The 26,351-nt window shown below is 30.3% G+C and overlaps 1 protein-coding gene and 1 long non-coding RNA gene across 11 annotated transcripts; one reads left to right on the forward strand and one right to left on the reverse strand.

Annotated features, from left to right (window-relative positions):
* Nucleotides 1-417: 417 nt before the first annotated feature.
* On the reverse strand, nt 418-2,333 carry LOC122304115. Its single transcript, XR_006240916.1, has 2 exons — nt 613-2,333; nt 418-529 (listed from the first exon to the last, which is right to left on the reverse strand). It is a non-coding gene; the product is annotated as an uncharacterized LOC122304115 (long non-coding RNA).
* A 13,884-nt stretch (nt 2,334-16,217) lies between these two features.
* Nucleotides 16,218-18,175, forward strand: LOC122304116 (peroxisomal and mitochondrial division factor 2-like). Of its 10 annotated transcripts, none has more exons than XM_043116187.1 (3): nt 16,218-16,355; nt 16,494-16,599; nt 16,914-18,175. In XM_043116187.1, exon 3 carries the CDS (start codon nt 16,922-16,924, stop codon nt 17,921-17,923), a length of 1,002 nt encoding a protein of 333 aa, XP_042972121.1. In that variant the 5' UTR covers nt 16,218-16,355; nt 16,494-16,599; nt 16,914-16,921; the 3' UTR covers nt 17,924-18,175. The 10 variants fall into 10 exon arrangements, with proteins under 10 accessions (XP_042972121.1, XP_042972113.1, XP_042972122.1 ...); XM_043116179.1 differs by having other exon boundaries at nt 16,219-16,355; nt 16,881-18,175; XM_043116188.1 differs by having other exon boundaries at nt 16,236-16,355; nt 16,519-16,599.
* Nucleotides 18,176-26,351: the final 8,176 nt, after the last annotated feature.

Here is a 26,351-nt window from a genome sequence, read left to right on the forward strand (position 1 = left end):
TTTGCGTTTTAATTTTGTTTTACCGACAGATAATTTGGTCTTCTTACCTTCACACCGACAGTTTTACTTTTTCTTATTTTATTTCCAATTTTGCCCCTTAATGGTTCATTGTTCTTGGTGAGGTTTTGCTTTGCCGACTTGATTTTATTGTCTTTTTAGGATTAAAGGTTATCAGTTTGTCTGACAAGTTCAACCGACTGAAATTTAAATGTAAATTTTACTTTCATTTCGTATCTTGTCTTTCTCTACTCTCCGTATTCCAACTTCTAAAACAAAAAATATCCTGACGAAGTTGCTCGTGAATCTACAGTTGTAGGTATGTTCTTATTCTTTTCTTAGTATCTCAGTATTGTATGAATGAATTAGTTACAGTATGTAATTAGATAATATGCATATGCATCACAGCAAAAATAAAAATGAAAGAAAATAAAAAGTACATCTGCGTATTCACATGTGTATTTTACAGAGTAAACCCAACAAAAAAATCAAACACATGCTATAAATTCATCTTCTAATTTCCTTCTATGTCCTGAAAACACAAAAAGAAACACCGAGTTAGCGTGAAAAAGGAAAACTGAGTTGTTTCGAAATTTTTGAATATAAAAAACTAACCTTAGTGAAGATAGGTTGATGGGGTTGTTGATTCTGGTTCAACGAAAGCACGGAAGTGGGGAACAAACCTATAGATCTGAAAAATACAAAAGTAATATAAATAAATAAATAAATAAAAACAAAGTATAGATCAAACGCCATATACAAAAATAGAAGAAATCAAACGCAGTATAGATAAAAATAGAACAACGACGAAAAAAAAATTGCAAAAATGAAACCCTAGGAAAAAAAAAGTGGAACGAATCAAATGAAAGGGAAAATAAGAACTTGGATATGAAACGAAAAAACCCTAGAGATACATATCTGAAAAAAAAAATACTTTTCTTATACAGATCTGAAAAAATAAATATGTGCGAGGTAAAAAAAAAACACAACATGAGACAGATCAAAACGCAAACAAGACGAAAAATAAGAAGAAAAAAAAATCACAAACAAAATCGAGAAACACAAAACAACGAAAAACTTTTACAGAAATGAAACCGTAGGAAAGAAAAGTGGTAAGAATCAAACGAAAGGGAAAATAAGAACTTGGATATCAAAGGACAAAACCCTAGAAATACATATCTGGTAAAAAAAAAAAAAAAAAGGAACTACTTTTCTTATACAGATGTGAAAAAAAAAATCTGTGCGAGGGGAAAAAAACACAACATGAGACACAGATTAGAATGCAAACAAGACGGAAAATAAGAAGAAAAAAAATTACAAACAAAAACGAGCACAAATCAAACGGAAGGAATCAAACGAAAGGGAAAAGAAAAACTTAGATCTGAAATGAAAGAACCCTAGAAATACATATCTAAAAAAAAACAAATACTTTTCTTATACAAATGTGAAAAAAAAAATTGTGCGATGAAAAAAAAAACATCCGAAAGGGAAAAGAAAAAGTTGGATCTGAAACGAAAAGATGCTAGAAATGCATATCTAAAAAAAAACAAATACTTTTGTTATACAGATCTGAAAAAAAAAATTTGTGCGAGGAAAAAAACACATGCGAGAAGAACAAGATGAGATACACATCAGAACGCAAAGGAGACAGAAAATAACAAGAAAAAAAATGCAAAGAAAATCGAGAAGAAATGAAACGCATATCAGAACGCAAAGGAAAAAAAAAAAGCAAAAAAAAAAATGTAAAGAGTAGGCAGATATGTAAACAAGATATCAAACAGCAAACAACAAGAAAAAAAAAATAGAAGAAATGCAAGGAAAAAAGAATTTCTACATATATGTAAACAAGATGAACTCGCACGCAAGAAAATTTTTTTTTTTTTTTTCTCCAGATCTAAAAACAATTTAAAAGAAATCCCCATGTATATAACAAATAACAACACAAGCCACCATGAAAATAACAAAAAAAAACAAAAAATCGTAAACAATAATGTATATCTAAACACAGAGAAAATAAACAAAATAAATGCAAGAGAAGAGAAAAATAAAGTGACAGAAGAGAAGCAGGGCTAAGGGAAATCCAAAAGACCAAACCGAGAAGAAAAAAACTGAGAGAGAGATGAAACGACAAGAAGAAAGCTGAGAGAGAGAGAGACAGAGACAGAGAGAGAGAGGACGGAAGAAGGAAGAGGAGGGGAAATGAGGGATGGGTGAGTAAGGAGGCTTATATACGGCTGGCGTAGGGTTAGGTTTTTTGGGTGTCAAAACGGCGCCGTTTGCGTTTGGGATGGGGTGGGTTGAACGGTATGATGAAAACGACATCGTTTCCCGTCTAGGAAGGGGCAGTCCATGCCTAAAACGCTGTCGTTTTGTATATTGTTGTTTTCAGTTAATATTTTAATTTCACATATAATTATATTAACAATTTAAAATATAAAAAAGTAAATTTCAAATGTTGTAAAATTTTATTTGTCTTAATTTATATATTAAATTTTGATTGCTTATGAATTAGTATGTTAATGCGTTTAAATTTTTTCACTTAATTTTACATAAAATTTTATTAAGAATTTAAAATGTTTTTTTCTTAAATTTTATTTTGAAATTTTTCTACTTAACATATCAATTTTACATAAAATTATATCTATATCTATATCTATATCTATAAGTATATATAAAGTGTCAATCGCTTAACAACAGTATTTTCGTCTAACTTTTTTTTTTTCAATTTTACCCTTAGCTTTATTTGACAATTACGGCTGTTTGCATTTTAATTTTATTTTACCAATAGATAATTTGGTCTTCTTACCTTCACACTGACAGTTTTACTTTTTCTTATTTTATTTCCAATTTTGCCCCTTAATGGTTCGTTGTTCCTGGTGAGGTTTTGCTTTGCCGACTTGATTTTATTGTCTTTTTAGGATTAAAGGTTATCAGTTTGTCTGACAAGTTTAACCGACTAAAATTTAAATGTAAATTTTACTTTCATTTCATATCTTGTCCTTCTCTACTTTCCATATTCCAACTTCTAAAAAAAAAAAATATCTTGACGAAGTTGCTTGTGAATCTACAGTTGTAGGTATGTTCTTATTCTTTTCTCAGTATCTCAGTATTGTATTAATGAATTAGTTACAGTATGTAATTAGATAATATGCATATGCATCACAGCAAAAATAAAAATGAAAGAAAATAAAAAGTACATTTGCATATTCACATGTGTATTTTACAGAGTAAACCCAACAAAAAAATTAAACACATGGTACAAATTTAAAATGTCAAAAAAAATTTTGAAATGTCGTATAATTTTATACATTTTGCTAAGAATTTAAAATCTTAAAAAAAAATTAAAATTCTATTTGTTTTAATTTATACAAATTGAATTTTATACAATTAGAAAAAAAAATTTGTAAATAGGTTAAATTGAAATATAAAAGAAAATAAAAAATAAGAAAAAAACCTATTATTATCTATGTACTAATATATTGTTTATTTAATTTTTTTTTCTTTGTATTTGAATTGTACATAAAGTATATTAATAATTTAAAATATCAAAAAAATAAAATTTACATTATTGTGAAACTTTATTTTTTTTAACTTATGTTCTAATATTAATTCCAAAATTAATATTGTTTTTAACAATTTTGTCTTGTGTTGTAGTGAATTGAGCTGTTAATTTTGTTTGATTAAAAATTTTGTTTCATATGTGAGAAATAGATAATTTTATAAATTATTTTGAACTTAATTATTAAGCTATAGTGTCTTCAAATTGTTTTAAAATTAATATGACAATTGCTCATAAATTATAAATTAGTAATGAGAAAATAAAATCTTACTATTTTTTTCAATGTTTTATTTTAAAATTTTAAAATACCAGATGTTTTAAAATCTTATTTCTTTTAATTTATACATTAATAATTATTACAAATTTAATAATAATGTTTATAAAAAGTTTTCGTTACTTAATTATTGGCACATAATTCATTTAATTTTTTTGATTTAATATATCAATTTTACATAAAATTGTATTAAAAATTTAAAATATATAAAAATGAAATTTAAAATTTTTTTTCACTTAATATTATGTATAAAATTTGTGTTTACTTTTTTAGTTTTAAATTTATATAAATTTCTCACTTATAATTATATATGTATATATAAAAATATATATTTATGGGAAGGGGTAATTGCCTAAAATGGTGCTGTTTTGATTATTAAGTTATTAGGCATGATTAATTTTAGGCTTAGATGAATTGAGGTTTTTTTTAAATAAAACAAATACATTGTTATATGATTGTTTATTTAGGTATTAGGACATAATTCATCCAAATTTTTTCACTTAATATTTCAATTTTACATATAATAATAATCAATTACGAATTTAATAATAATGTTTATGAAAAAATTTCATTACTTATGTATTAGTATATAGTTCCTTTAAATTTTTTCACTTAATGTATGAATTCTGCATAAAATTTTATTAACAATTTAAAATGTTTTTTTCTCTTAAATTTAAGTTTTAAATCTTTCAACCTAATATATCAATTCTACATAAAATTATATTAAGAATTTAAAACATTAAAAAAAATTGAAATGTTGTAAAATTTTATTTGTTTTAATTTATATATTAATAATTATTGTAAATTTAATGATAATGTAATAAATAAGAAATTGTTGTTACTTATAATAAATAAGAAATCTAATTTCATAAGAAATTGTTGAATTCTTATAATTAACTAATTGTTTGGAATTAAATAGTAAAACACCATTTTATTAAAAATTTGTTTGATAATAAATTTCATTCAATACATTAATTCTTTGTTTGTAAGTTGTAAGCATCTTATTTGTATTTTTTTTTGTGTAAATATTGAATTTATTTATAACCTCTTTTTTTTATCGTTACAATATTTGTTTTAATGTATGTTTTTTTTTTACAGATTTATTGCTTCTGCTTTTGTTTGACTATTCATCAATCTGGTTGGTATCAATTTACTGTGTTCACACTCTTCCTTTGTTTGTTCTTCATTTCTTGGTATGTTCTTTTCTATCTAATTTAAAAAAATATTATTTAATTTTTTAATATTCATATAAGTGCATTTATAATTAGGATAAATCGATGATATTATATCATTATTATGTGAATATTTGCTTTTTTTATTACATTCATTTGTTTTCATACATTTGTTTTATTTTAAGATTTATTATTTTGTTTGATCCATTTAATATGATTTGTGAGAAATTATTTCGAATTAATTATTTTCTTCTTTCACTTTTCCTATAAATGTTTATGATTTTTCTTATGCATATATATTACCATATGTATTTATCTGTTTACATCTTTGATAAATTTTCAAATTTTTTTTAGATTACGCTCCAAAATCAACACAGAATTTACAATTTCTTATAATTTTATGTCGACTGATAAAACAATATTATTAAATGCAAAAATATACTTAAACATTATTAAAACATTATTAACACCATTTTTTTTATTTTATCTAATCTGTTTTATGAACAAATCCAGAACAAAATAAATACGATCCACCAAGAAGAAGTTGGTATTGTACCCAATCAAACGAAAAAAAAGAAGAGATTCATCGAAAAAAAGACAGAGATATGCTGAGTTGAAAAATCTTCGACATAACAATGAAAGCATTTGCATAAGAGAAATTGGATCGCCTTCGAATATGAACTTTTATGAAATTCACATTCATAACAATACATCAAGTTCAATATTGAGCGATCAGGTTTTATTCATAACCATTTCTTAGTAAAAAAAAATATTTCCTTCAATTCTTTTCTCATTCTATTCAATAAATATTAAAATAAAACTTTTATAGGTTAATTATCTAAATGAAGATGAATTCAATTTTGAAAGAACGTCAAATTTCAATTTTGGTAATGCACAAACTGACACATTTTTTCTTTAATTTTTACATGAATGTTTAATATTTTATCTTTAATAATTTTACTTTTTATTTTTTTTTTAATATAGGAAAACGACAAAGAAGATCTCTTTGTTTTAGACAAATATTCTTCAGTTCAAAAGTGTTGCCTTATAGTTGATGCCTTTGCCTTGTAATTCATCGAGTTTCATGACTATAAATTTGGATTTTCAAGACTTGGAACATTATGTAGGAGAGCTGAAAGATGGACAAGACCAGACTGGATTTAAGATTTCATCATTTAGGGTCAACACAATTAGATGAATCTGCTCTAGATTTAGAAAGGAACTATTGCTATTATCCTAATCCGCCTTCCTCATGTCCATCACCCCTTCAACCATTTGCATCAGGTGCTCAGCACTCTAAAAGCAGTGCTGCCTACTTCTCATGGCCTCCTTCAAGTCGATTAAATGATGCGGCATAAGATAGGGCAAACTACTTTGGAAACCTTCAAAAGGGGGTGCTTCCTGAAACACTGGGTCAGTTGCCAACAGGGCAGCGAGCTACCACCTTACTCGAGCTAATGACCATTAGGGCATTTCATAGCAAGATCTTGCACCGGGTTAGTCTTGGCACTGCAATTGGGTTTCGAATCCAAAAGGGTGTGCTTACAGATATTCCAGCTATTCTTGCCTTCGTGGCCTGCAAAGTGCACAGGCAATGGCTCAATCACGTCCATTGTATGAACATCACTAACTATGCAAAAAATTGCATAATATATGTTATTAGTTTCAAATAATCCAAAAATTGTAAATGCTTTAAGCACTAAATTATCATTGGATGCAGAAAGTACAAATATAAATTAAGCAAAGCAATTTTATTATGCTATTATGGGGTGAGCTAACCTTCTTTGCCAGCTATATTTTCAAACTTGCTACTAAACATTGCCGCTTTTAGCTCAACAACGACTTTCTCCAACCTACTAATCCGAGCTTCAAGCTCCAGTCCTGGTATTTCAGTTATATGACTACTAGCTTTTGTTTCATTTCTATCGATGCTAAATCCATCACAAACCAAAGTTGCTGCATTACTTTTAATTTTTGCTTTTGTAGCTTTTTCTAATCTATCTATTGCAGCTTCACCTTCAATTTTTTCTTGTTATTTAATTGAAGTTGGTAATGGTAATGAACCAATTACTATTAATGATATGATCAAAATTCCAACAAAAATGTTTATTCAATATAACAATGATGTTGAATCTTTAAATTCTTTATTAGAAGTTATTTTTGGAGACATATCAAACTACTCAAACAATTTAATTGAAATGACAAATCAAGCAATATTAACACCAAAAAATCACTCAGTTGATGAAATAAATGCCATAATTATTGAAAAATTTCCTGGTAATATGATGCGATATTATAGTTTCGATGAAACAATTGATGCATCTGAACAAGGTGTATTGGAAGATTTTTTTAAACACTTTAACACCAAATATATTGCCAACACATCAATTATTGCTTAAAAAGAATTGTTCCATCATGTTATTTAGAAATATAAATCCTTCAGAAAGTTTATGCAATGGCACAAGATTGATCTGTTGTAATTTTAATCGTAACGTTATTGATGCAAAAATTTCAATTGGTCATCATCAAGGGAAAAAAGTTTTTATACCCAGAATTGCATTCTTACCAGATATAAATGAAAATAACAGTTTTCCATTTAAATGAACACAATTTCCTATCAAATTAAGTTTTGCAATGACAATAAATAAATCACAAGGACAAACATTAAATTTTATCGGAATATATTTATCTAAACCAGTATTTTCTCATGGACAATTATATGTAGCATTATCAAGAACGAAAACTGTCAATTCAGTAAAAATTCTTATAAGACCAACTACAATTGATAACTATGAAAAAAATTGTATAAAAAATATTGTGTATAAAATTTTTTTAAAAATAACAAACTCATTATAATGCTATATAAATAGTTATATTTAATATCTTCTTTAGTTTGTTCAACTGATGTTTTTCAAATATTATTATCATTTACACATTCTATTCTTTTTTTAATTATATTATATAGTTATAATATGTATGGTAATACCTATCTACGTTCTAATATGTAGACACAACATATTGGCCACTTTTGAGGGAGAAGCATCCATATCATATGCGAGTATGGCAGCCCAAGTTCCACAGTGGTTGATATCTATATTGAACGCCAACTTTTATGGCCCATGTGAAGAACACAAAGATAAAGAATATATTCTATTCTGCTTGAATTGTGATGGCAAAGTATTATGTAAAACTTGCAAAAATCAATGGAGCATGCATACAGATCACTAGTTCTACAGGTAATTAAATTGGAGTTGTTTTTTATTTTTCTCATCAAATATATGATTTTCTTACCTCTTCGGCCTTCATATTTAAATTCTTTATGCGTTTCTTACTTTTTTAGGTGTATAAGGCTTCGCATCGAGCTGCTCTTCGAATTGAAGACATTGGTTTGTTATTCGAAATCTCCGATATCTATCCTTACAGCATTAATTCTTACCCTATAGTCTTTCTTAATTCAAGAAAAAAGAACCGAATGCAAGTCATGCACACTAACGCTGCTCACAAGTGTGAAGTATGTAGTTATAAATTCCAGAAGTCATCCAGGTATGCTTCGTACGAGAAAAGAAATTCTTTCAGATTTTGTTCGCTTGCATGCAAAGTACATGCATAAGATCATCATTTTTTAATTATTTTTTATTGCTCTCTTGTTATATATTTTTAAAATAAAATTTTCAAAAAAGATTTGCATGCTTTTTTAATCTCATCATTTACATAAATAATTCTTTATTACAGGCCCAAAGTATGATGGATTTAACTAATGCAGATGGATGTGCTAGAATGTCCTTTCGCAAAAGAAGTAGGAAAGGGATACCGAAAAGAACTCCTTTCTTTTAGCATTATATGATCTTGTTATATTATCTTTTTGAGAAAAGGGAACGACGTAGAATAAAACTAGCTAGAAAATCTTTATTTCTACGACTTTTGTGTTCTCTTTTTTATGATCTTGTTATATTATCTTTTTGGGAAAAGGAAACAACGTAGAATCAAACTAGTTAAAAGATCTTTATTTCTATGACTTTTGTGTTCTCTTTTCTATGATCTTGTTATATTATGTTTTTGAGAAAAGGAAACAACATAGAATGAAACTAGTTAGAAAATCTTTATTTCTATAACTCTTGTGTTCTCTTTTTTGGATTATCATGTGACATAAATATTCAATTATGAGTGATCTTAGAACAAATTCTTAAAGTTTAAATCTCTTTTTGTTAACCTTGTGACTTTTATTATTATATCTTTAAATAGAACATTGACTTGTATGTATATTTCATATGTATAATTATATAGTTAAATGGGATACTATCTTGTATATAAAGTTTATATTTGCTTCTTTATTTTTGAACTTTGTTATAATTATATATTTAAATAGAATATCAATTTGTATGTAAAGTTTATATTTATTTTTTTTATTTGTATCATTTGGTTATACATATTATGCATATTACCCTTAGCATATATAGATAAATAGAAAGTAAATTAAAACTAGGTGAAAAAAATTTAAATTTTTAATTTTATTGAATTAATAATATAAATATCATCATCTTAGCTCGTCTTAGTTGTTGATAATATCTAGGCGCTTTTAGGTGTTCTTAACTGTTTTTACTTGTTGTTAATCAACTTTTGAATAAATTTGGATTTTATTTTATCTATATTATTTTTTACATCAACTTTCAAAGAACACATTTTTGGACATATTATTTGATTGAAGTTTAATTGCTTGTATAAATAAATATATATTGATTAGTTTGCTTGAGATAATTTAAGTACTCAATTTCTTGGTTTGAATACTGACATCTTACAAAATTTTATTTATAATTTCATTTCTTTTATCGAAAAGATCAAATATTTCTTTCACCCCACATGAAAATAACAGCAACATAAGAGAACAAATCAGTGTGCATCGCCCAGCTGTTCGTGTGCATGGATCATCACCCCCCACTAGGCAAACGTCCAAAGGACGTTACATTTACTAGTATATATATAAATATATGTTTTTTTCCTTTAATTCATGTTGAAAATGAAAACTTTATATATAGACGTATACATATTCCATCGTATACATATTCCATTTGTTAGTGCGGAAAATGAAAACTTTTGATAGTTCAGAATTTTGTGATAGGATATCGTACTTTTCCGTATTTCTAATACAGAACACAGATCATGGACTTACCTCGGTCGATGCTTGAAGGCTTAGGTCCGTGGTCCAATGGTGCTGGCCCCAGATTTAAAGCACAAGAGCGGCACTCTCACGCGACATCTGGCATCTATTCCTCTGTCTCTAGCGGTATAAATAATCAGAAAAGAAGGGAAAGGACGATTCGATTACCATACCTGATCAAATAGCTTTACTATTTATTATTTCACATCCTATATATTATATTTATATTTATTTTTTAATTTCTTTTCATTTTATTTCTTTTAAATTAATTAAATTATACTATTCATTACCTATATATTATATATTTAATAAAAAATTAATAATTAAAAAATTATGTGTAATATAAAGAAAAATAAGATTTTAAACCTTACAGCACACTACTTATAGTGAGTTCAATGATAATTTTAAAAAAAATTAATTTTAATGTTTTATTATAATTAACTAAAAATGCTTCCATATCAGCCTGGAGGATGTGTTAAAAAAAATAAAAATATATATGATAAATAAATTTTCCTAAATTTTTCGTTCTAAATATCAGCAAAACCCTAATCAGATTTTGGCCACGCAGACGTCCCAACAGTCCACTTTAGAAAAACAAAAACAAAACAAAAACAAGAAACGAGGGGAAGGGAGATCGACTTACTTTTTACCTTTCCCCAAAAAAATTCCTTTTCTATTATAAACTATCTTGAATTGTATGATCATATTTAGCTAGCCGTCAAATGCATAGTGCTAGTCGTCAAATGCATAGTGCTAGTCGTCAAAAGCATAGTCTCCTTTGTACTCCTATATATATATATATATATATATCGATGTATCCTTTAAAGAATTCATAAGTTTCATAACCTCTCTGAGTTCTATCTCTTTCTCTCTCATTTTGAAAGTTTTATAACACGTTATGGCTCTCTCTTTTCAATAATTTCATAACACGTTATCAGCACGAAAGTTCTAACGATTTTGAAGCTAGTAGTCCTCTACTTCAAGTAAGTTTTTCAATATATTTTTGTAGTTTCCAAAATAAATATGAAATGTTACATTACTTAATGAAAACTCTATACTTATTCTATTGATTTTGTGAATATTAAATATATTTATGTTCCTGATTTATATATGTAAAAAATGTCAAATTTTACAAAATTGGAATTCGTTACTCTTGACATTTCTGGGAAAAATTATTTATCTTGGATCCTTGATGCTGAGATCCGTCTAGATGTGATGAACCTAGAAAATACAATTAAAGAAGGAAATCAAGGGTCCCTGCAGGACCGTGCTAAGGTAATGATTTTCCTTTGGCACCATCTTCATGAAGAATTAAAAACTGAGTATCTAACGGTGAAAGATCCACTTATTTTGTGGAATGATTTAAGGGAGAGATATGAACACCAGAAAACTGTAATCCTCCCAAAAGCTCGTCATGATTGGATGCACCTGAGGTTGCAAGACTTCAAGAGTGTTAGTGAGTATAACTCTGTACTCTTTAAAATTAGCTCGTTATTAAAATTATGTGGTAAAAAAGTCACTAATGATGACTTGTTAGAGAAGATATATACTACTTTTCATGCCTCGAATGTGCTCCAACAGCAGCAGTATCGAGAGCAAAAGTTCAAAAACTATTCTGAACTTATATCTTATCTTCTATTAGCTGAGCAAAATAATGAGCTTTTGTTAAAAAATCACCAGTCATGTCTTACTGGTTCTATATCATTCCCTGAAGTGAATGGTACTAGATTTACATCATTTCCAGAAGCGAATGGTGCATTTTTTCAAAGAAATAAGGGCGTGGACGTGGTAGGAAAAACTATAGAAGTGGAGGTCGTAGAAGTAACCACACTAAAAAGGACAATAATAAATATACACCGTACTACCAGAAGTGGTTCAACTCAGAGAATGGCAAAAGTCCTCAAAACAAATTTTTAAAGAAAGATAAAGGTGGATGCCATAGATGTGGTATGACTGGACATTGGGCTCGTGTCTCTCGTACAGATAAGCACTTGGTTGACTTATATCAATCTTCTATAAAAGAAAAAACAAAGAAATTTGAAACAAATTTTGCTGAACCATCATATGCTTTAGATTCTATAGATGGAGAAGATATTACAAGTCTTGATGTTTCTGATTTCTTTGAGGATTTTAGTGGTAGAGTTGATCATGGAAGTGTTCCTTTTTAATTAATGTATTTCCTTTATCTTATTATAAAATATTTTTATATTCTGCAATGTTTTGTAGTAATGAAATTTTTATTTATTCTTTTATACTTGTTATAAATTATTGATGATATGATTTATCTGAGAATGGAAATGGAGCATCCCTGAAGGATCGCCCTAAATCAATAATTTTATTGAGTATCTCATATGAGTGATACTTGTACCAAAAGCTCATTATGATTTATGCACCTGAAGTTGCATAATTGAAATTGTGGAAAGAATATATATTTGAATGAACGTCTCGAATGTGCTCCTGAAGTAGCAATATCGAGTATGCTCCTAAAGTAGCAATATGAAATGCAAACGTTCACAATATATTCTAAACTTATATCAGGTCTTTCAGTGACTGAGCAAAATAATGAACTTTTGATAAGAATCATTAGTCACGTCTTACTAGATCTATATCATTCCCTGAAGTGAATGATAATAAATTTATATCATTCTATTCCCTGAAGTGAAAAGAATGATGTGTTTCATTCAAAGAAACTAAGAGATTGGACGTGATAATGAATATCTTTTCGGGCCAGAAGCTCGTATTGGAAAAGCTGTAAGCTTTTTCTTTGAGATGATATTATACAAATTATTGAATCAAATATTATGATGTATCAAAAGGTGATATGATTCAAAATATTTGTATCTTTTCATGGTTATCTTGATTATCCAAAATCAATTACGATAAGTCGAATGATTTTCATATGGACGTCCATAAAAGAATCAGAAGATTCTTTTACTATAAAGTCTTACCACCAGAAGTGGAAAGAAAAATTTGCTTGAAATAAATAAGATGAAATTATTCGACGTTATCTTGATTATCATATGTGAACCAGAAGTTTAAATGATAATTAAATTTTGGATGCAATAAGATAAAAATGTCTTATATTCTAGCTGCTAAAATCCCAGCGAGGATTGAAGTCCCTGTAGGACAATTAAGAAATTCAGCAGTCTGAAAGTATGTGAGACCTATTGATACAAAAGTACTGCATCTCAAAAGAAAAAGACACAAATAATTTGGTGCTCCTGAAGAGGCCATACCCACAAAACAAGCACCTATTGATACAAAAGGTACTGCATTTCAAAAGAGAAAGGCACAAATAATTTGGTGCTCCTGAAGAGGCCATACCCACAAAACAAGCAATAAAGTCCATCCAAATTCTCTGTATAAAATTCTCCTATATAAACTTTTGAAGAGTGCCTCCTGAAGAGGTTTTTCATGAAAATGTCTTCCCTTGAAGAGAGACAGGTACCTGAAAATAACGAGATCTCGTTACATTTCATGAATAATGGAGAAATTATGGATAGAAATAAAATCGTTGTCGATAACGTATTTCCATATGAGATGGCAATTGACATTACTAGAAATAATGATGAAAGTGAATCAAGAATCGTCGAAGAATACAACGTAAAATATTGGCCAAATTTGAAAGAAACAATTCCTGCAGAATTGATTCACTAGTAAAATATGATGCATCGAGACTTATAGTCTAAACACCTAAAGAGATGATGCTTGTTGAATGTCAGTGGGTATTTATGGAAAGGAAATAATAATGTGATATATAAATCACGAGTCAGTTTCTCAATTCCTGCAGAATTGATATCACTAAGTAAAATGTGATAAATATGGACTTGAAATCCAAACACCTAAAGAGGTGATTTTTGTTAAATATCAGTGGATATTTATATATATGATATAAAAAGTCTGAAGCTTTTAATATGAAAATGTGATATAGAAATCACAAGTTAGTTTCTCGAAGAAACAATATTGATATAATTTTAAAATTGTTGAAATCATATTGAGATTTTTATTAGTTTGAAAGTTTCCGAGAGTTTGGATATGCATGATTAACTGCATATTTATATGGATCATTGGATTATGATATATATATATATATATGAAAATCCCTGAAGGATAGAAAATGTCTGAAACTTCTAATATGAATACATCTGGAAATATGTATTCTATCAAGTTTCAAAGGTCCTTATATGATCTAAAGCAATCCAAACGCAAATGGAAACAAGCTATTATTGCAGTTTATATATATGATTTAAATGTCATTGAGGCTCCAAAAGAGCTCATGAAAACTGCACATATTTGAAATATAAATCTGAAACCCTTGCGGCTTCAAGGGAAAGATGGATGATGTTATTAGTCATGAAATACCATCTTTTAATACAATTAGTATTTCATATTCATATTATGGGTTTGATATGAAGTGTGCATTATTAAAGAAGAAATAAAAGAGAGCACACAGAATATTTACTAAAAGATAGAAACACAAATATATTTGTGAAATATTATTTTATTATCTTAAAGCAAGAATTATAGAAATTTGAGGCATTTTGCATCATTCTTCAAATGCTCTTGTTCTTCAAGAATCTGCATGGCATCCCTATCTAAAGGGGTGGGCAATCGAAAAGAATATTTAAGTAAGGATTTTAAATTCTTATTCTCTTGCTTTATTGATTCTATCTTCATGTTGGACTCCAGAAGAAGTCATTGAAGTTTAGCAATATTCTCTTGAAAATTGTTAACTCCACAAGTTCTGGATTGCAGTCGCTGAGAAAATACGACAATAGATGATTAGTATCGGGTACCGAGACTCACAAGCTCATAGATAGCTTCATTATCTGACCTATGAGTTAGATCATTATATTGCATGATAACACCTGTGGTAGAAGTAGGAACAGCTGATGAACGAGGTGCAGAGTACCTCATATATTGGCCATGAGAAGATCGTTGAGCCATTGTAGAATAAGAATGCAGAAAGAGATTGCAGAGTAAAAATGCAGTATGATTACAGAAAAGTGAAGAAAATGAGATGCGAATGAAGATGAACTGAATATCTCTTTTATAAAGAAAATTATGATACAACATCTCTCGTGAAGCAAAAGAAAAGAGACGAAATATAGCTTCATAGCTCTGCAGCGCCTGACAGCTGCGACGCCTGACAGTACGCCCAACAACTGTGGCGCCTGACAGCACGCCTGACACCTACAGAGGAGTTGAAAATCCGCGGTGCTTGTCTGATCTTAAAAGGCTGGCCACCGTTTTTATTAAAAAATGAGGTTAGCGGTTTAATGTTGATAAATTCTCCACTAACTGTGTTATTTACAAGAACTCCAGAAGAGTACAACTCCAGAAGAATAGTGATGAGCAGAAAGATCCAGTTGCGATTATTTTATCAATATGGATCAAGTCCACAGTTAGTTAGATGTACAGATGCGAGTTATCTTTCAGATACACACAAGAAGATCATTACAATTCATGAGAAGAAAGTTGAAATTGATATCAAGAAGGTACGGTCAAGTAAAAATCTGACAGATTTATTCACTAAAGCATTACCAACTGCAACATTTAAGAAGATTATGCAGAACATTGGAATGCGGAGGTTTGACGACCTGTTATCATGCACTTTTTAGGGGAAGTAATGTCTTGAAGACTTGTGCTGATTGTACTCTTTTTCCTTCGCTAAGGTTTTATCCCATTGAGTTTTCATTTGCAAGGTTTTAATGAGGCAATCATAAAACACTTGGCGATACACATGAATACTGTACTCTTTTTCCTTCGCCATTAGTTTTTTCCCATAAGGTTTTTCTTTGGCAATGTTTTAACGAGGCATATTCTTTAAATATGATCATTCAAAGGGGAAGTGTTATAAACTATCTTGAATTGTATGACCATATTTAGCTAGCCGTCAAATACATAGTGCTAGTCGTAAAAAATATAGTCTCCTTTGTACTCCTATATATATATCACTATATCCTTTAAGGAATTCATAAGTTTCATAACTTCTCTAAACTCTATATCTTTCTTTCTATTTTTGAAAGTTTTATTATACATTATGAATCTCTCTTTTCAATGATTTGATAATATTTTCCATTATTTTTCGAAAAAATTTATTGGAGAAAGTTTTCTATCCTTCCTTTCTATTCGTAGATTTCTCTCGCATTTCTTCAACCTCTCTCTATACTACCTTCCAAGTTCCAACTCTTTTGGGTATATCTTCGCAACTCAATCCCTTGTGTTTCTTTCCCTCCTGCTTCCTCTTAACTTCATTTAACTGGTGGGCTGCCATGAAATATTGGGAAATTAATTGAAGTTTGAGTTTTTCTTTTGGATTTTCTTTCTGAACAGCTGAGTTCTATACTTCTATTGCTAGATAGCAGATTGTCTTAACCAGAGGAAGGAAAATTGTGCGGCTGCTGCTAGGGTTTCTCTATTTTCTGAGAATCTTCTCCAGGTTTAGATCGATCTCTCTCTCTCTCTCTCTCTCTCTCTCTCTCTCTCTCTCTATTTTTATATTGTACGCGTCTTGTTTATTATCTTCGCTTATGTTTGTTTGGCAAGAAAATCTCTCTTTTAGGGAAAAATTTATTGCAAGATTTTGCGTTTTTGAGATTTTTTTTTTTAATTTAATAGTTTCATAGCTTTTGTTTTGGTCGAGCTTTCAACCATTATTTTCCCTTCGTTTTTCTTGGCAATCGAACATTGTTAAAATTCCGATTTTCTCTTCGACTGTAGCTTTCGATTTGTGATAATTCTGTGAACTTTAAGTGTTGGCAATGGCGGACGTGAGGATCAGCAATGGTGTGTCGTTCGACGCTGAAGATAATCAGACAGGAGAGAACTTCTACGATCTTGATCAGCGCACGGACAATGAGGTTAGGGATTCTGGATTGACCAAGAAGATCGAGTCTCTGGAGCTTGAGAAGCTTCAGCTTGTCCGCGAGAATGCCGAGGTCAGAGAGCGAGTGGAGAAATTGACTGCAGAGGTTGAAGAACTGCAAAACAACAATGCATCGATGAAGGAAAAACTCGAAGGAATGGAAAAGGAAATCGAACAGTCTGAAGAGGCCAAGAAAGCCCTTGATGCTATTGCGGCGCGAGCTTTTGAGCTCGAGACCGAGGTCTCAAGACTCCAACATGATTTGATTTCTACGATGAGTGAGGGTGAGGAGGCGAATATAGAGTTGGTTGAATTGAAGGGTATTTTGGGAGACAAGGGAGTGAGAATTGAGAACTTGGAGAGGGAGGTGGAGAGTTTGAAAAAAGAGAAGGTGGAGAGTGAGAGGAAAACAAGAGAATTGGAGAGGAAAGTTGGGGTATTGGAAGTGAGGGAAATTGAGGAGAAGAGTAAGAAAGTAAGGATTGAGGAGGAGATGAGGGAGAAGATTGCTGAGAAAGAGAGGGAGCTTGGTGGGTTTAGGAAGAAGGTTCAGGATTTGGAGTCAGTGATCTCAGAGAAACGGTCTGAATTGGAGAAATGGACGAGGGAAAAATTGGATTTAAAGGCATTGTCGAGGGAGTCCGAGGAGAAGCTGAAATTGATGGAGTTGAAGGTAGTTGGATTGCAGAAGGAAATGGAGGAGGCAGAGAAGGTGATTACTGGTTTGAAGGAGAAGGCAGTGGATACGATTAGTGGGAGCCTGAATGGGATAAGAGAGAGCGTTATCAGTGGAGAGAAGAAGGGGTTAAACCTAGATTGGCCTGTGGTGGTGGGAGCTACTGGTGCTATTGCTGTTGCAGCTGCTGCCACATATGTGATTTATGCTAGACGGAGGTGATTGCCTTGGAAGATGTAGAGAGAGATTGGGCGAACAGTTGTGGATGCAACTTAGAGGTTTGGGTTCCTGGATTAAAAATGTGTTTCTGTTTGTTAGGCATAATATGGTTTTGCTTTGTTTTGTTTGCAGGCCTATGAATCTGGGTTAGCTCTGATTTTGATGTGTTTTTTGAACTTGTTTTGTTGAGGGAAACCTAAATCATATGATATATTTCAAAGGCATTATAATGATATGATTAGAACAGTTAACACACATGATTTTATTTGTTGTAATTGGTGTAGCGGTATGCTCCAATAGGGATACTCACCGATTAAGTTGGTTGACCAACACATCCTGTAGTTCGAGTATTTTTGTTAGTTATTTTGATGTTATAGTGTCTATATTTTTAAGGATGTCTAATGAGTGGTCTATATTCATCAATGTTGAAATTTGCACCACGTCAAAATGCGCATGGTTATCAGATCTTACGTGTGTATTTGATTGGCTTGCGCTACAAGATCACTGTCTGGCCATTCCCTTTTCAAAAAGTTTATCGTGTATTAGCAATAAGTGTAATTGCTAGTTTGGATACTAACTTGTTTAGAAAGTGAGATGATATAAGAATTCTGTGAATAATAGTGAAATAGTTTAAATGATGATATTTTATTAAAATTTGAGAAAGGAAAGAGAAAAAATTAAAAAGAAATACTATAAAATTAAAATATTTTTTAATATTATTTTTGTTTTGAAATTTGAAAAAGTTATATTGTTTTTTGTGTTTTGTTTGAAAGTTTGTGAAAGTTATAATGATTAAATAATGATTAGATAAAAAAGTTGAAAATTTGAAATTGAAAAGTATTTGTATTTGAGTGATATTTGAAAATGAAATTATGAGAAATTTTGAGATGAGATGAGATAAGTTTATCTCCACTTTCTAAACCAAACTCTTAGAATATCTCATAATATATGTGATTAGCAATGAAATAGTTTGTGAATAGTAATAAAATAATTTGAGTTAAAATGTTGTATTGAGTTTTGGAAAATGAGAGACAAAACTAAATAAAAATATTATAAAGTTAAAAAATTGTTTAGATATAATTTTTTAATATAATTTTTGTTTTAAAATTTGAGAAAGATGGTTTTTTTTTTTTTTTTTGTTTTGTTTTTGTTTGTGCTTTGTTTTTAAATTGGAAAAGTTGTATTGGATTTTATGTTTGAATAATGATTAGGTAATTGTTAATGAAAAAGTAGAAGACTTGAAATTGAGTATTGTGTTTGAGTGATGCTTGAGAAAGAAATATCTGATAATATCGATAATATCTAAACGTTCAAACTAGCCCTAAAATTCAACGGACTTGTGTATTTTGCCCTATGCTTTATTCTATTTCTACTTGTCTTCATATTCATTGTCACAACTAGTTTGACTGTAGTCTTGCCAACTTCCTATTCAACCAAATCTCCTTAGTTTTGAAGAACTCCAAATTTTGCAAGACTTCTAGTAGTTTGGAACACAATTTTCTTGGACCTCCTCATTGATTTGGTACGGTGTGGTGTATTTCAATTTTGAAATTGGATGTTATAAGTAGGGAGACTTCTATGGTACTTCATATTTGTGTATTGTCGGTGTTAATGGTTTCAAAGTTGGTCTCATTAAATTGAAACTTCAAACAGAGTTGGTAGTCCCATTAGGTGAAATGTCTAAACTTGATTCATGGTCGATTAAGTTTTGATAGTCATCCCTTTATCCATTTTAATATTATTCCTTGCACTTGCAACTTACCGGCACCTAGTCTCCCATGTGCATTCTTGAAATGGCTTGTGGATGCGTCCCCGACTTTAACACAAACTTGTGGGGTGATCCAGAATTGATTCCTTCTCCAACATGCGTCCTTCAGTTCTGGCTTCTTGTTATGACCACCAAACTATGATACTCACACTCAACAAAGGAGGTCACTTCCACTAGCCTTTGAAAGTCTTTTATCGGTAGACAAGCCACTTGAGAATGCATTTGCGACTGTAATCCATCTTGAAATTGCTCTGCATGCATTTATTCCATCAAGATTTGATGTGTGGCAAATCTCTCAAGCTCTATGAACTTAATGACAAATTGCTCAACGGTCATGCAACCATAGACCAAACTGTCAAATTCTCTTGACTTATGCTCTATGCCAAGGAAGAAAAGATCATAAAACCAATGTTTCAAGTTCTATTCTGGTTGTCATTTCAATTTTAGTACTGGAATAGAATATTTTTATATCGGTATGTTTTGGTATACCATGTCGAAATGTAACATATGAGTCCTAAATTAGGGTTTAGAATTATTAATTTTATAATTAGTATTAGTATTAGTATTTTTAGTATTTCTCATTTTTTTAATAAAATCTATTTTTATGTTGAGGTAGTGATTTTATTTGAGTGAGACTCAAGATTTACTTCTCATTTCTAGAAAAGTCTGCAAGCAGCGATGGGTACCAAGTTAAGGTTTAGAGGTGCAAATATTCGGAACGGACTATCCATACATTGGAAGATATGCTGAGGGCTTGTTTATTCGATTTCAAGGGCTCTTGGGAGAATCACATCCCACTTATTGAATTTACCTACAATAGTAGCTATCGGGCGACTATCCAAATGGCCTCATATGAGGTCTTGTATAGAAGATAGTGTAGGTTTCCTTTTTGTTGGGATGAAGTCGAGGTAGATAATCTCTCTGGTCGAACTAATTCAAGAAATGAAGAAGCAAGTAACGATCATATGTGAAAGAATAACGACAACACAAAGTGGGTAGAAGAGCTATACTGATACAAGAATAACGGTTTTGATCTTCGAAAAAGGTGATTGGATATACATTAAGGTGTCACCAATGAAGGGAGTAAAAAGGTTTGGGAAGAAAGGAAAGCTAAGCCTGATGTATGTTGAGTCATATCAAATATTGGAAAAGGTAGGCTTGATGGCATAAAGAGTGGCCTTACTGGAGGAGTACAAATGAGTGCATGATGTGCCTCATGTTTTCTCATTAAGAAAAAGTTTTGGAAACTAGAAATCTCGAACAATTAGTTCAAGCCAAATCCAATTGCAACCAAATCTTCCCTATGAGGAAAGGTCGGTATGATTTGTGCACCGGAAAGAATAGAAGTTATGATTCAAATTCGTACCCTTGGTGAAAGTGCTATAAGGAGGCCTAGGGAATGAGAAGTTTACATAGAAAAGAGAAAAGGTCACAAGGGAACAATACCCCTATTTATTGGGCCATAGTAATTGACCAGTAACACTAAGGGTAATTGGGCCATTTCAAAGGCAGGGATGTGACTATAAATAACATTCAAGTTACCCACTAGTCCCACTCTAATCACAACAATCGGATGTTCAAAGTTCTCCATATGGTGCAAGAAAAGAAGATTGCAAGGAAGGTAGTGCTACCAGAAATAATCAAACGATTTATATAGGAGCAATAAGAAGCAGCAAGGTTTGCAAAGGAACGACGATGAAATGAGAAGGAGCATCATCAAGACGAGGAGGATCATCGGAGGCTTGGGCTTTGATCATAGAATTCTTGGAACACACTGTGACATTCCTAAATCTCTACTTGGGATGGAACAGAGGCTTAGAGCGTCAAGACATCTAATACAAAGTTATATATCCTTATTCATGACATTTAATATGTAATGTATTCTAGTATGCAACTATTAGTATACAATGATCACAACGAAATAAGAGTGACTAGACATAACTCATGCCAAAATGAACAAAGACATCACAATAGCATTAATAACCATTATAAGTTCAAACTTAAAGGTAGCATATCTTCAATACATAATTCTTAAAACAAATTTCACCAATTAAATTGACTCTTTCATGCGCACTATCGTATGCAGAGTTAGTGTTATGAACATCAAAATTAGATCTAATCTCCTCTCCAGGTCAATCTCCTCTCTAGGTTTGGCTCCTCAACCAATTGTATTCATTGGTTCATCCTGGTCGGTCTCCTCCGATCTTGATATAACTTCTACCATTCTAGGGAGAATGGTAATGAGATTACCACAGTGAGATTCCTTAAAATCTCAGTAAGTTAACAATGAACATGCACAAAGATAAATTATGCATGTTAAATGAAATGCATGCTATGCAGAAAATCAGTATTTTCCCTCCATCTAGATTCATAAATATTTTTAGAAAAGCTTTGATACACATTTTCTTACAAACAATAATTTTCAATTCTAACTTTAAAAAACATAACATTTCATTACCATTAAGCCATCATTAACATTAACATTAACCTTAACATTAACATCATAACGTATGCTATCATCATAATTCTCTATATGTACTGTGAGTACCAGGTGGTGACCGTAGTATAACTTATGTTGAAACTATGTTGTCTGTAAACTTATTCTCAATGCATTGGTAATATAACATTTCATTATAACATCATAATATTCATCATAACATATGCATCCACTAGCATTAAGTGCCATAAAATTTTACTCTTCATTAATGACTCTTCAAAGGAAGATGGTAGTTGAGATTATCAAGTGAGATTTGCTTACAAATCTTAGCAAGTAAACTCCCAAACTATTAATTATATACATATGCATGCATAACAATAAAATGGCATGAAAGCATCATGACATGAACATGAATATGCATGACATGATTTGACAAATAACATGACATATGCTTGACTTGAAAAATAATGTGATTAGGCATGGTATGATTGAACTTAACTTGACATGAACGTAAAATGTCCTAACAATCATAATGATTTCGCTAGCTGTTTCGTCAAAAATAGGTGAATAATCAAAATAATTTCACCCAACATATTCCATCATAGACACTCGGACAATTAGAATAATTACGCCATGAATATTTTGATAGAAATACCCTAAAAATTAGAATAATTACTCTAGGGGTACCTAGTAATAGTTTTTAATGAAAATATTCTGACAATCAGAATGATTACGCTATGAACATTTTAATAGAGGTAATCTAACAGTCAGAATGATTATGCTAGACCTTGCATGAATTATTAATCGAGATACTTGGACAATCATAGTAATTGCGCCATGAGTATCCCATGCATGACTGATTGAGAAAATATTTCTGATCTAGTAAACATCTTCCTTTCCAGGCTTTTTTCAGTAGTATAAGGTGAAGTCCTATTTCATTTAAAAAATGATCTGGGTGGTCAAACCCTTCTGTTTTGTTTCTTAAATAGTGGTTACATTGACCAAGTCCTAGTAGTTCTCAATCCGGAAGCAAGCCATTTGGTTGCAAATCCTTGACTAAAAGTCTCCTTAAAACTTTTGGGCTTGCATTTTCTTAGTAGAAATTAGGTGAGGCGCGAACCTCCCTAATTCCAAGATTTTGGAAGCATACCATTCCACAAACATGTTGCTTTGTACCAATAATGCAAACTCCTGTGCCTTCTGTTACTTCATCGATTATGGAAAGAATAAATTATCAAACTTCTCTATGAATCTTTCCCAAGTTAATGTAGCTAAGGTTTCTAATTCCCTTGTTAGAAGCTGTCTTTGTATATCCCACCATATCTGGCTTCTCCTTGAAGCAACCATTTGGCATACAGTACTTTTTGGTCTTTAGTGCAACCATAGATCTTGAATGTCCTAAGATATCAATCATCCATTTGTCTGCCCTCAGAGACCCTTTGCTAGTGAAAAAGTTTGGTTAATGGTGAACCAGGAACTTTTCATAGGAACAACCCCTAACTTTCGGTCTATGCACATGCACCTTCTCTTGTTGCTGTTGTCTAAGCACATTAGTCAACAAACATACTTCAACTAATTCTTACCCTCCGTCCATTGGATGATTATGTTCTTTCTAGTTGTCTCCACCAGGGTTTCTGGATGTTCTACCACGCGTCATGTATTACTTCCTGAAACACATGTTTACATATATGACTCTTATACTTAGGAAATTTCAAGCCTAACTGTGACACCCCAGCCCAAGCTTAGGTTCTTGAAGTTGAGTTTTAGTTCTAATTGGGCCTAAGTGGATATAAGCCCAAAGGTCATAGACATTAGAACATTGTGAAATGAGATGAATTTTATCTTTAGAATAGTAAAGTAGATGCCCAAGCCCAAGAGAAGGCCCAGTGATAGCCACTAAGAGGATAAGCCCATTAGGGTTTTGAAAGTAGACAGGAGGCACCGCTAGGAGCCAAGCAAGAAGGGAACCTTTGGGTTTCTAAGGGACAATCCTTAGATGCATGGGGAAAATGGAGTTTTGATTTTGCCAAAAGACATGCTACTTGGCAAACAGGCAAGTACCTTTTAGGGTTTTTAGAAAGAGCAATGATGATGATACAAGAAGGATGAGAGGGTTTCGGCCATACCACTAGGTGATCATGCATAAGGCCATTAGGGTTTCTAGAAGGATCTTGTGATGATGGAACTTAGGGTTTCGGCCATAGTGGGAATCCCCATTTGTCCTTCATACATGAGAATCCCTTAATTTTCCAAGAGAGGGAAATGATGAAGAGAAAGGAAGAGGCATTTGGCCACAACACTTAGCAATCATGCATAGAATGTTTGAGGTTCTAGAAGATGCAATCATGAGGGAAATTTTGAAAAAAAATGAAGAGACACGCCACATGTCAATCATATAGAAGCTTTTAGGGTTTTGGAAATAACGAAGAGTAAGGGACAAAATGGATGTTCGATTAGGATAAGAAGAAGTTGTCACTTGGCACCCATGCAAGTAGGGTTGAGAATCGGACGGTCCAGACCGGATAAACTGACCGGACCGATCCTGTTTGGACCGGACCGAATTGGGACCGGTCCAGTCCCGGTCCGGGGGTTTTTCACCCCGGACCGAACCGAATAGAAAATTAAAAGAAAAAAATATTTATATAATAGTTGTATATAATTAATTATATAATTATATATGGTATAAAAAAATATTAATAGTAGACTATAGTTATACTTATACTAATATAGTTATACTAAATCACTATAACTAATACTTCAACAATAGCTATAGTGATCTATACTAATAGTCTACTATTAATATTAATATACCATTATATAATTTATATAGTTATACTAATCACTATAATTAATACTATGTATAGCTATATAGTATATTTATCACTTAAATTAATATAATTTAATTATCACTATACTTATATTTAATTAATATATATAAATCATTATAGTTAATACTTATATAGTTATACTAAAGCACTGATTTACCATAACTAATATTACTAATATATAGCTATATTAATGGTCTAATACTATTATAATTTATATAGTTATACTAATCATAATAAGTTAATAACTAAATCACTAGAAATATGACTATATATATTTAGTATGAATGTATTATTATATTATTTAATATATAACTATAATATATAGTACTAATATATATTAATATATTATAAGAGTTATAGTATAAATATAATATATAAATTATAATATAATAAATTACCATAACAGTATAACTCATACTAATATATAGTTATACTAACAGTCTACTATTATATAGTTATACTAATAACTATAATTAAAACTAATATATAGCTATACAATATACTTATATAGTTGTACTAATACTATTAGTTTATTATATAGTCTAAGACTCAATTCTAATATAGGCTATATAGTTATAACTAATACTAATATTTATATTAATACTAATAATGTAGAATATAATTATACTAACTAACTGATTCAACATAACTAATATTACTAATATAATATAGCCAAATTGAATTACTAATAGTTTAATACTAATACAATTATATAGTTATACTAATCATAAATTTATAATAACTAAATCATTATAAGTCTATAACTATATATATTTAGTATCAATGTATTACTATAGTTTTTAATGTATAACTATTAACTATAATATATAGTACTAGTATAACTGATCAAAAAAAATATATATAGTACTAGTATATATATTAATGTATTAACATATTATAAAAGTTATAATATAAATTATAATATATCATATATTTGTAAATTTATAATAGTATTAGTATAGTTAGCTTAATATGTAATATGTTAGTATTAAATCACTATAACTACATAGAGTATTAGTAATAAGAGTATTACTATTATTTAATATAGTATTACATATAGTATTACTATCATTACATATAGTTATTAGTTATAATATTAGTACTAGTATAGTTATTAGTACTAATAGACTAATAGTATTAGTTATTAGTATTACATATAGTTACATATATAGTTATCACTATTACTATTATTACATATAGTTATTAGTTATAGTATTATTACTAATAGACTAATAGTATTAGCGTATTACTAATATATATATATAATAGTATACTTTATGTATATATATTAAATATATTACAATATAATTATATAAGTATTAAACAAAATATCATTAGATAAAAAAATAAAAAAGTCAACCGTGGACCGAATGGACCGACTGGACCGGACCGGGCCGA

This window comes from Carya illinoinensis, chromosome 3 (genome assembly GCF_018687715.1).
Source record: "Carya illinoinensis cultivar Pawnee chromosome 3, C.illinoinensisPawnee_v1, whole genome shotgun sequence".
NCBI lineage: Eukaryota > Viridiplantae > Streptophyta > Magnoliopsida > Fagales > Juglandaceae > Carya > Carya illinoinensis.